This window comes from Triplophysa dalaica, chromosome 19 (genome assembly GCF_015846415.1).
Source record: "Triplophysa dalaica isolate WHDGS20190420 chromosome 19, ASM1584641v1, whole genome shotgun sequence".
Lineage (NCBI taxonomy): Eukaryota > Metazoa > Chordata > Actinopteri > Cypriniformes > Nemacheilidae > Triplophysa > Triplophysa dalaica.
The window spans coordinates 10,021,036-10,033,847 of NC_079560.1; the positions used below are offsets into that span (position 1 = coordinate 10,021,036).

Consider the following 12,812-nt stretch of genomic DNA (forward strand, 5'->3'; position numbering starts at 1 on the left):
TCTATATTATAAAAAAGTGTATCTATTAAATTAGAATTTAATAGATAATCAAATTGACAAATTATTAACATCAAAAGTATTCCTCACTATTATAATTACCATGGTTTTGTTTTATGTTTGTGTTCTAAAACCTGTACCTGCATTGAACATATTTCAAGCAAATCTGATATAAATGTAATATATGCAATTTTTTTAGATCAGCAAGTCCTAAATTCACAAAATGAAAAACAATAAATTACAAATTAGGTTTAAATCTTTCCTTTAATTTTTAGATACCACTTACATAGCAAGGCACATAATGGGAATACCAAGTCCCTTACTAGGGCAATAACAAAAATAAAACATATTTACAAAAGGCCCATAAAATATTAAATGTAAGCCTGCAATGCATAAAGCGAAACTAAAACAATAAAAAACTAAAAACACAAATTTGTGTGAGACAAACATTTATATCTACATAATGTACACTCAACTAATGCACTTTGCATCTGACAAATCTACAAATATGAATCTATAAAAAACAATGGACATACAAGTGTGATATTAACTATGCACAGTATATGACATAATTGTTCAATAATTCTATCCTAGTGTATTTATATATATTTATCTACACAAATTCTGTTCAACATGAAAGTTTTACGTGATAGAGCTACAGTGTGCTAAAAAAACACAAAAGCATTCAATCATTAAACCAACACAACACAATCCCTGAGATGACATTTTAGTTTAAATGAATTAAAAGCAAGGTGCTGTGAGAGAGAATAACCTTCAGCACAGTTTAATCTAAATAACCCCAGCATTGACCACATTCACAAAACATATCTCAAGAGCAGAACCGCATAAAAAACAGATAAATACAGTCAAAACTGTGAGAGCCGACAGAGAAGTCGCCACTTCATAGAATATAAAAGTAATGTGTCTCTTTTTCTGACATTTGGCACGATAATAGGAATCGCTATGGCTGGCTACTGAAATACTTGGCATATTGATCAATATCTACCTTTTCTTTTTCTCTGTGACTCTCAATACTTTTTCAATAGATGTTCTTAAAGTTGCTGTTTGTCTTTGAATCTACACCCCTGTCATCTCTCTGATCCAGTTGCGGTACTCCGTGACTCGTGTGTAAACACCAGGCTTGTTCTTGCGACCACAGCCATCTCCCCAACTCACCACTCCAGCGAGAAACATGCGCCCATTTTCCTCAGCAGAAGACATCGGACCACCTGAGTCACCCTAAATGCGGAATATACAGTTACCCGTTAGTGAGGGACTTTGGATATGACATGTAACTGAATCTGAAAAAGCAGAGGATTTTTTTTCACCTGACATGCATCAATGCCCCCGCTCAGCACACCGGCACAGATCATCCGTGGCGTTATTCCATCATCCATCAGTCTGCTGCATACAGTGACGTTAATAATACGCACCTCAGCCTTCTGCAAGACTGGTGCAACAGATTCTGCAAAATGGAGAAGACAATTTCTCTGCTTATTAACAATTTTGTAATGTGACATTCAATACAAACCTAAATTTGTCTCTTACATTGGGTTTGCATAGATTTGAGTGAAAAGTAGTACAGTAGTTGACTGTTTTACTGTTAGTGATGTTTGGTAATAAGGAAATAGTCAAAAAATACTCGGTATAAATGGGAAATGCTTTTATAAATATTTTATACACCTTATTATATTTTTAAATGTTTAAAAATGACATTGTATGTTATTTCAACTTAGCCCTGGTTTATTTGTCATGTCTCTTACCAATTTCCTCTCTCAGTTTGCCCCAGCCAGTAATCCATACAGCTTTGCCTGTTTGAAAGTCATGTGTGGGTTCTGGTAAGCAGATAGGCCAGACATTCATGTTGAGAGTCACAGGGCTATCCAACTCCATTAGAGCGATGTCATTATCATACGATATGGGATCATACCGAGGGTGAGAGATGATGCGAGTCACACTTTTAAGGGTTGCTTTACTGGTCTCACTCTGAGTATGGAGGCCTAAATACACTTCCCATTGGTCAGGCTCAGAATATCTAGAACGCAAGAAATAAAACAATAACTTGAGGTCACGCTAAGAGACATGGAGAAGAGCTGATAAGCTCAAAGAAGATTTTGAAGAAAACTTCAAAAGAAGTTTGAAAAATGTTGGTAACCAAACAATGGGGGTACCCATTCACTTCTACTGTATGGACACAAGACCAACGGTACAGCCGTTGTTCGGTTTCCAACATTCTTCAAAATATCTTCTTCTGTGATGGCAGAAGAAAGAAAGTCATACAGGTTTGAAATGACAAGATGGTGAGTAAACAGAATTTTCATTTTGGGGTATCCTGTCCCTTTAAAGATACCCTGTACTGGGTTTGGTATGTTGAAAACTTAGTTCACCCAAAAATGAAAATGTCATGTGATGTATATTGGGTTTACCAACCAACTAGACAATTTTGACCATATGTGGTTTTAGCATTGCTGAGATGAGAAGTTACCTGTTTTTTTCATTGTCCTGCACACAGTGAGCAGCAGTAACAAGCCAGCGGTTACTGATAACAGAGGCTCCACACACATGACCTTTTGTCTTTATGTGCAGACTGACCTGCCAGGGCCATTCTCCCTCGTTCGAGTCCTTTCCACCCACAATTCGACTGGACTTATAAGGTTTTATCCCACATTCTACAGTAAAACAGCACATCAAAATGCAAAAAACACATTACATTTTGAATACATATAAATTTCTAATTTACTGCTTAGAAAGTCTCTTTTATTTTAATTATTTTTCTTTGTTTTAAAATTTTTCATACTCTGATTTTAAATCAATTTGATTTCATTTTATTGTCATTTTAAACTATTGTGTATATATAAGTCATTTGTCAATTCTTTTTTTACTTACAGCACTTTTAATTACCTATGTGTATGAAATGTGCTATATACAGTAAACCTTGTGCCTTGCCTAATAAATGGTTCTACAATCTTAAATCATTTGAATAACATTTAGTAGCTGATGTTTTACATCCAAAGCAGGTTCTACTGTAAAGCATTCACAAAGAACCAACTTCACACAACTGTTGTGGAGCAGAAACTGAAAAATATGATGCGGTCTCTGAGTGACACAATGACCTGCCTATTTGTCAGAAATATAAATAACCTAAGGACGGTCGTATGGACAAAATATTAGTAACAGAATGAATGAAAATGCAGTTTTACTGACCATATTAAATATAAATTTTTTGCTTTTGTGACACACTGTAAATGCAATACCCTGATTCCAGCAGCTACAGAACAGCTATAGAAATATTGTGCAATTAAAAAAAAAACTAGACACACAGTGAAGAGTTATTGCAATTTCAGAAATTGCAAAAAAATAAGATGATAATCACTTATATGATTTGAGTATGCATTGTTGTATTAATTATATGATTGAAATCTGGAAAGTTTATATTGCAATCATCTGGGGTTTTGTTTTTTGCGTCAATATTTTTTATTATGTAATACAAATCGGTGAAGTAGTGCCGCTAATCAGATAATCTAATAAGCTTTTTTGGTTGAGATGTATTGTTTTGACATGGAAAGTTGTTTGGATGATGAAGTTGTTTGTGAAAACCGAAACACATAAATAAAGAGTAATTTTGGACTTACTACATTCTGCTTCATCTGAACCATCCTCACAGTCTTTCTCTCCGTCACACATTGGGTTCAGCTTGCTTATGCACTGGTCATTCTTGCACTTGTAAGAGATATCTGAGCAGCGAACAACTATGGCTATAAAATAGAGAGATTATAATAGAGTGATTGCTTATTTTACAATTTCATAATTTACAACGTGACATGATTTAATTTATTATCTTGTTCTCAATAAATGAAAGCACTCACATTTTTCACATTGAGACTCATCTGAGCCATCACCACAGTCATTGTAGCCATTGCACTCCTTCTGTGCATAGATGCATTTCCCATTTCGACAGGTAAAATACGTAGCTTTACACTTCCCTGTGGACAAAACCAAAAAAAAACATTCTTAAATCTTTGTTTATTACATTGTTCTCTTACTGGTCCTTGACAATGAGTTCCCTTCTTACCACAGTTCTCCTCATCCGTGTTATCTCCACAATCGTTCACCCCATCACAGCTCCAAAAACGAGGCTTGCAGAAGCCGTTCTTGCACTTGATTTGAGTATCATTACATACTGCAAACATTAATAAAGTAATTAACCGCCCTGTATTTGGTTTTACATGATTTCCTGTGAGGAAAGCAAGTTTTGTGGTATAAACTTACAGCAGCCCCTCTCATCGCTCATATCTCCACAGTCATTATATCCATCGCATTGTAGGTTAGTGGACACACATAGGTCATTTTCACACTGGAACTTGCCAGGACAGGCTGTGGAAAGGTGATAGAGTTTTTGGCTGTCGCAGGTTGGATAAGTTGAACATTTTGTGTTAAAAAAGAAATACAGTTTGACTCACGATCAGCGGGTTCAAAGGCCTCAAATTCTCCAGAAAAGCCCTCGGCCACATGAGACATATCAGAATGAAATTTAACTGTTGCACGGTTTGATTTGATGGAGTACACAGTTTTGGGTGGCTTCTCTCCACATATCCTAAACAATTTATAGAAAAACAGTTCAGTCTTGTAATGATAATATTACGTTTGAATAATGACATAGAAATACGATTAATCAATTTATGTGTATTAACCTATACAGTTATTTTATTATTTAGATTATTTGTTAAGATTTTAAAATATATAAAGAGCAGTAACAATTAAACAGAAATGATACTTTTGTCTGACCTGTATTTTAACTCTAAGTAGTCTGTAGGACAACCAAGTGGTTTCTCTTCAGGGGTATGGATAGAGAACTTGTTGAACTTTAACTTGATATGCTTTCCTTGTGGAACCTGAGAGACAACATATTATTAAAACTTACAAAATGGCACAATAGCACACTGAAGTGTAAGAATAGGGCAATGATTTAAGAGAGTGTAAATGACAGAGAGCAGTGTGTGAATGTTTACCTCAATGTTCCAGACACACTCAATATTAGGTGGGTAGTGAGAAGGAAAGCCAGGTGATGTGAAGGTACCACTAAGAGCAGTTAGTTCGCCACCACACTCTGAAGAATAAAGCAAAACATTCACACACTTCACATTTGTATAAATGACTTAAATGTGCATGTAGTTTGCAATGTTTATACATGCCCCTGTTTTCTTTTGTTAAGTTTTAGAATACTTTATAAGCCTCATGTATTTATTTAACAGAGGGATATTATTCCTCACATCAAAATATTACTCATCATGATGTGTCTTTCCATATTATGACAGTTTGTCCGAGAGACCCATATCTTGTAAATGAAATGAAATGAAGGGTATTTCTATTAAAATAACACAAAATATAGTTTTAGCTGGTAAGAAGTATTTATGGCCAGTTGGCACAGGTGGGTTCATTTTAGAACCTGGAGTCTAAATATCTGTGCTCTACCTTTAATTTTTCCTGGGACCTGCGAGTAAAATGCTCTGAAACCCGGGAAGTTTTTCTCCTCATTTGTGACCAATGTGACCAGCATGACATTCCCAGAGGACATGAAAATAAATCGCTCACTGGGTAAACGAATTCCACATATCCTGCATAAACACATTGGTTAGACACCCAGTAATTTCAAACAGTTAATGAAAACATGCATGTATAATGTGACAAGTCCTTCACAATCAGGACTGAGAGCTGGACACTCACTCTGTTATGACTTGTTTTTCTGTAGGGGCCAATGAGTCATACACTTTGATGAAGTCATTACGACAGTCTTTCTCCAGGTTTAGGACATCAAAATCCAGTCTGATCCTGTGCTCTGGGTCGGCCCGAATCTGCCACTCCTTATAAAGATTTGAGGGGTAGGAGGACTCAGGAAAACCTGGAGATCGAAAACTGTCTGTCTGGTTACCATGGGCGTGAAGCAACCTCTCAGTCGAACCTGAAAAAAAAGGCAAGTTCAGTAAATTGTATGTTTAAACTTAGTATTAAACAAATGTGAGATTCATACAAGGGAAAATGTACAGTATATACAGAATTATAGAGAAGAAGACTTATCTCAGTAATGTTACTCACGTTTAAGGTTTCTACCAGCTAGCCGAGCATCCACAGCTGTAATATAGACATTAAAACACAAAAATGTTTACTGTTGTCAAATGGTCAATGATCTCTGTGCTTGTGATGTGTGTTACTTTGAAGGATCAACAAGTCAAAACGATGAAATGAACATGAAGCTCTGTGCAATGGATTTACCTCCAGATGACATTCCGACTATGATGAGGCTATTGTCAGTCGTACCGCCACTGCCGCTGCGGCTTTGCCTTGCAGCTTCTCCCCCAACCATCAATTTATCCAACGCCTCTTCCACAAGAGACAATCGGTTTTCCCGCACATTAAACTCAGACAGGTAATACGCAATAATGCCGTTATCACTGCCCTCACTGAAGGGAAGGGAAATGGAAGAAAAGGTGTATCAATAAATCAGTACACCCGAAGTTAACTTTGGGCCAGGCGCGTGCATCAGATGAAACCATCTATAGAATCTTACATAAAAACTGAATATATACCAGGTACACAAGAGAACGTCTTAAATAAATGTTCCATTAAGTTTAACACAGAAGTGCATCACACTACAGGATGCTGCTAAATTTTAGCCTTTATAATTTATGAATTATTCAAATTACCTGAAACCTTGTACGCTGGATACAACATGGTATCTAGACAGCCACCCATTTTGCTTGTATATAGAAGTATATAACTATAAGATAACAAAAATAGATGCAACAGTGTTAAAATGTTTTCATATTCCCTGATAGCACACATACATCTCAGAGACGTTTCTTGGATGTGTCCGTTTACATATGCAAGACATATTTTGTTCTTCTGCTTATATGCAATACGTCTCTGAGACATTTTTTCATATAGACAAGATGTCTGTTGGATGTTTGATATAGAATGCCTTTTCTAAGACGTTTTTCAGATTACGAAGCAGATGTTTTCCAGATCTTTAGAAGTCATCTTATAGACGTACCCGTGCTATCAGGGTTAAGTGAGCAAAGGCCAGAAGGTAAAAGACAACATGATAAACAAAGAAGCATCACTAGTAGTATGATTTGGGAAGAATACAAAGATTGCATTATTAGTACACCATCTCACCTGTTTTGAGACTTTTGTGGCTAATTCTTTGTATTCAGTGCTGTTGTAGTTTTCATAAGCATCAGAGAAAGTCTGACTGGAGATGGTCAGATATCCACTGTACAGCTTTCTCACCTTCCCTGGTCTGACTGTTAAAATTGACATGCTGGGGTTAATGCACGGATGCTCAAGACTAACACAGGGTTTTTTTAAATGTTAAAGAACTTACAATGGAAATGCCAGACCAGCAGTCCGGTTACTAACGCAATGACTGCAATAGATGCGAGTACTATGGCCACGAGAGCCATGCGCGGTATTCTCCTCTTCTGCACCTTCTTTCCATCATACGCTGGCAGAAACTGCTCTGATAGACCTGAGGCTTCACCCTGCGGATAAACAGAAAAACATGTCATGTTTGAGAGTCACGTGACTGTTATGTCAAGAGTCTTTATTACACTGTGTAACTACCCTGAGGAAAGTCTGTGCATGACTCAAGCATGATCAGAACCACCCTAAAAACAGGCTATTCTTCTCAAGCAGTTTAAATAAACTGGTATCGTGTTGTTGCAACCGTATTTTAACCCTGAACCAACACCTTGCTCCTGACGCTATCTACCCACCCTGATAAAGTATGCATTGGAAGAAGCATGTGTGGTCATGTGACTAAAGCTCAAGCTTTTCTAAGTATGAGGGATAAACAGGTTTTGAAGTTCTCAGTATTTCAATGCATATATTGTTTTGAGCATTGAGACTCAAATTAAATATGTTTTCCAAATGTTTAAACTTTAACTTCTATTAACATGACAGTACAATGTTAATATAACCAGTCCAATCAATACAAAATATAGTACGCTTACATTAAATATGTACAGTAGTAACAAAACACCAGTGTGATACTGGTCTATATATCCCACAACGTAAAGTTTTTCAATTCTCCCATAAATGTATGTAGACCTCTTCCAGTTCAATGTATGATAATAATTTTGATCAATACATTTGACCACTGTCAAATGTACCGATCTTTACAGGACGTCCCATATCCACTTAATGTATGAAAACTGTCAATAAAACAACTTATTAAAAACAACATACCGGAAGTTTTGGAGGGTATTTTTCCCCAGATGCGAGTGGTTCCATGTCACACGATGTTTATGTAGTAATCTTGATATATTGGCCGCTGTGATTCGCAGTGTGTTGCCGTGCTGTGTGTCATGCAGGCAGGCCGCCTATTGTCCTCACCTACACAGAAACTCACTGACGCGTCGTGCATACAGGTGTCTGCAGGACTCAACACATCTTAATAGAAAATCAGCACTTCCATCTTGTTTCTCTTCACATGCTACTATGTATTAAGCGAGGATGTCCCTGTTGATGTTGCCATGCATTTTTTTATGCATCTGAAAACATGCACACATTTTATGAAAGACCGCAAAGGTAAACTTCGAATGTAGTTTCGAGCTGCTTACGCGCCGTCTATCTCAAGCATCACGTGAAGCACTTCCTGTATACAGTTGGGATACAGGTGTGTCGTGAAAAATAAAAGGTACAATACTTGCAAATATCAGTATTTTTTTAATTCGATTAAGAGAATTTACGTGATTTTTGATTTGTTTTGTGAACGTACTTTTGAACGTGTTAGTTTGTTCCACCAAAACATTTACAACATTGTGTTGTTAATAAATGTCAAGTTACCTCTAAGTTCACTAAATTCAAATAAACATTTCTTTAAAAGAAAGAAACAAGAGAGTTAACACCCCATAGATCTGCGCCAAAGCGTTACAACACATTAATTATTCAGATGTTCTGCTCACATGCCACCTGTCCTTTTAAACTGTAAACAAAGCTTCCCTTTAGAAATGATGTTTTCGTGATAGGTTGCTGACAGGCAAAGAGTCCTAATTCCCTTAATAAGTGGTTCAATTGGAGGGACTAAGTTGGTGCCTTTGGGATATTTATAGGTTGAATGATCTGCAAGATAAACCAGAACACAAAAGCGTTATTCTTCTGTTCTGTAAAGCTATCTTGTCGGTATTTAAAACCATATACAACCATTTCAAGAGGGAATGAATGGAACTTTTTTCATTCATTGTCATGCAATCACAATTTAGCTACAGAATGTAAAAACATTTTGTTACCAATACACTAAAAAGAGTATTCATTTTATTTCAATTATTATTAAAAACAAAACGTTAAACTTTTTTATTTGTATATATAAAAACGTTTTTTTTTTGCTTTTTAAAAGCGTATATGAGTTTGAAGCGCCCCCCATCTGCCACCCCCAACACACACATGAAAAAAATCCGTTTTGTTATTCCCTTTAAGTTTATGTTCCCTTTGGAGTCATTCAAGTTATATTTTAAATCAGTCGATACATAATTGACATGCAAAATTGACATATCAAGTTAGTGCACAGAAATGAACAATAAATTAAGATGCAATGAATGATTATTTTGATAATCGAATAATCGGACGATTGTTTTATGTTTCGGATAAAAGGCTAAACAATTTTTAATTTGATCTTTTGCTTATAATAAATAAATAAAACCCCAAATAACGATATTTGTTGTATTCTTTGAAAAGTGAGTTTCGCTATAATCTATAATTTTGTCATGTAATACCTTTAATGAAAAAGCTTGTAAGGTATTTCAACTTTTTTAAATATCCCAGGTAACAACCGAGTTGTAGCCCATTAGAGATGAGTGGGAATTTTCATTAAACCAAAAACATATTCAGTTATACAATGCTGGAACATCATTCTTTTGGTTGGTGGTCTTATTTTTTATGTTTAATTTCATAAAATGTATGATCATTTTCTAGATTTCCTTAAATGTCACAAAATCTGTGGCTTCCTGGGCCTCCCAGGGACCACTGCCCGCAGTTTAAGAACCACTGGGTTAAGGACAGAAAACTTGAATTCTTTCATGACTTAGGCTAAATATTTACATCAGCACATACAGAATTTATATTGAACCAAACCAGAAATAAGTGCATTCGGATAGTATAGTTTTGATGTATATGATGTGCTAAGGAAACTGGTTGTTACTATTTAGAATTTCTCCATATACATTTAGGGATAAGTTTGCTTTTGAACAAATACACATTGGCTTATATCTCCAAGGAAAGTTTTAGTTTTCACAAACATAAAACACTTGATAGACAGATGGATAATAAATTATTCATTTAAATATCTTAATAAGATGATCAGGGAGCAATTTAGGAAAGACTTGAGTCAACTGTTCCCAAGTTATTTCCTTCCCTAAGCAATAAAATATTGTTGATGTGCAAAACAATGTTTTTCCCTCTTACTCTACACAAGGGGACATTACTCTTGAGGCCAAGCAAAATTTGTTATATGTGAATAAACATAAATTGTTTTTTGCAATGAAAAAAAGTCATCATGTTTCACAATACTATGAAATCTATTGTAATTGCGATACACTAATGTGATATGATGAAATGATCAACTATTATGTTGACAACACATAATTCATATAATGTTTTGGGAAGTCATTCAGACATGTTATTGTCTAGATACTGTAACATGCATATCATTTCTGAAATTTTAAAACTTAAAAGTGGGTTCAGAATTTCAGAAACATTAAGATTTCTTAATTCAAGTCAAGTCAAAATGTTTTCTGAATTAATAAAAAATTATGAGTTAACATAACAAAATATGTGTCACATCTTTTTTATGAGAACACAAATTTCGTCCTTGGATCCATTTAAGCACACAAGAAGTTGTTCATTGACAAATCGCTCTGAAACCAATTGAACCTTGAAATTGTAAACTGACAATATAATTTACTAATAAAAATATATTTTTTCAAAAAGTTTTGTAACATCTTTCATCTTTCATCTTTCTCTCTTTCCCTCATTCGTACAATCAGACCTGTCCCACGTGGTTCACATGTGGTGTATAGGAGTTAGGGCAGTTGTAAACTAATAGTTAGAGAGTCGGTCTCTTGACCAGAAGGTTGCCGGTTCGATTGTCAGGGCCGGCGGGTAACGAATGAGGTAAGAGGAATGCACCTTACACGGGCGCTGCAGTGATGGCTCCCCACTGCTCCGGATTTATGTGTGTAAATGACTTGCTGTGCATGCAATTAACTACTCTCTGGATGGGTTAAAAGCAGAGGTCACATTTCGGGTATGGATCACCATGCCTGATAAATAGGTCACTATCACTGTATAAGCAATTTTGTTTTGTTGCATGAGTTTAAAGTCTACCATTTTGGGGTTTAAAATGGCGAGCACCTCCCTGGTGACCTTGATGCCCTTCTGCACTGGGTAGGCTTCATCCACTTTCTACACTCCTGTGCTTACCACATTCTGTGTGCCCCTGTAAATGCTATAAAAGTTCATGAGCACATTGCTGTCTGTTTAGAAGATCTGCAGCTGGAGTGGATGGGAGGTTGATGTCTGATTTCTTCCCTGTTAAAGAAGACACGTTTTTTGTCTGAGGTCTGTTGTGACTCTTAAACTTTTTCAGAAATGGACTCTTATACATGAAATCAAAGGATCTATAATTAATTTGACTTTTCCTCTTTTTTCTCCTTCAGCTTATGGCGGTGACTAATGACACAGTCACAGATGTGTCATTTTTGTATCAGCAAATCTTTAAATTAGAATTTGATGCTGTCACTACTACTAGAATTGTGGTGGCTGTGTTGATGCCTCTTTTCTTCATCTTTGTAAATTGTATCATGCTTTTTGCTCTAGGAAGCAAGTCTATCTTCTTTGAGACTCCACGCTACATTTTGTTCGGTCACATGCTTATAAATGATTCTGTACTTTTGTTGGTTACAACCGTCATGTATATTATATCTATTTCTTTCCTCAATATCAACAAAGCCTTGTGCACTCTTTTAGTTTTTATCTCCTACTGCACTTTCCGTAACGCTCCTCTGACACTTGCAATGATGTCTCTGGAGCGGTACGTGGCTATCTGTTTTCCTCTTAGGCACTGCAATATTGCCACACCAAAAAGGACCAGCATCGCTTTAGGACTCATCTGGATCCTTAGTAGCATAAATATTGCTATAGACATTATTATAGCATTAGTTGTCAATCCCAATTATTTAACAGAAATATTATTATGCACGCATGAGAAACTGTACATAGCCAAATGGCAGATGGATAAACATCAAGGGTTTGATGTTCTTTATTTTGTGTCTGTTGCTGTGGTCATTATTTTGACATACATTAGGATTCTGATCACAGCCAGGTCTGTCTCCTCTGATAAAGATTCATGTAAGAAAGCCCTCAAAACTGTTCTGTTGCATCTAATTCAGCTGGGTCTGTGTCTCTGCACTTTCCTCTATGCTACGATAGAGAGAACACTGTATATGATGTCAGGAAACAATCCTTCTCTCTTCATAATCCTCAGGTATCTGAGTTATCTCATTGTTCTTATACTGCCACGCTGTCTGAGCCCAATGATCTATGGTATGAGAGATGATGCCTTGTGGCCTTTATTCAAATATTTTCTTATTTATCGTTCAGGGAAAGTAAAACCTTCTGTTAATATACATTAACGGCTTCCAGGAATATAAAACTATGTGCGACATAGTATAAAAAAGAATTGGTCTGTAATATTGTGTAAACTTTTCTGAAAATGTTGATGTATAAAAATAGAGCCATTAAGTTTTTATTAAAAGTTTATT

At 35.9% G+C, this 12,812-nt stretch overlaps 2 protein-coding genes across 2 annotated transcripts; one reads left to right on the top strand and one right to left on the bottom strand.

Annotated features, from left to right (window-relative positions):
* Positions 1-242: 242 nt before the first annotated feature.
* Positions 243-8,615, bottom strand: st14b (ST14 transmembrane serine protease matriptase b). Its single transcript, XM_056730622.1, has 19 exons — positions 8,242-8,615; positions 7,379-7,535; positions 7,171-7,298; positions 6,699-6,772; positions 6,268-6,455; positions 6,091-6,126; positions 5,722-5,956; positions 5,470-5,612; positions 5,007-5,104; positions 4,783-4,889; positions 4,458-4,591; positions 4,267-4,371; positions 4,070-4,177; positions 3,864-3,980; positions 3,630-3,752; positions 2,483-2,666; positions 1,761-2,032; positions 1,326-1,462; positions 243-1,236 (listed from the first exon to the last, which is right to left on the bottom strand). The coding sequence occupies exons 1-19, from the start codon at positions 8,284-8,286 to the stop codon at positions 1,075-1,077; spliced, it is 2,553 nt and encodes an 850-aa protein (XP_056586600.1). The 5' UTR covers positions 8,287-8,615; the 3' UTR covers positions 243-1,074.
* Positions 8,616-11,711: 3,096 nt separating this feature from the next.
* On the top strand, positions 11,712-12,683 carry LOC130408411 (odorant receptor 131-2-like). The gene has a single exon (XM_056731918.1). It carries the CDS (start codon positions 11,712-11,714, stop codon positions 12,681-12,683), a length of 972 nt encoding a protein of 323 aa, XP_056587896.1.
* Positions 12,684-12,812: the final 129 nt, after the last annotated feature.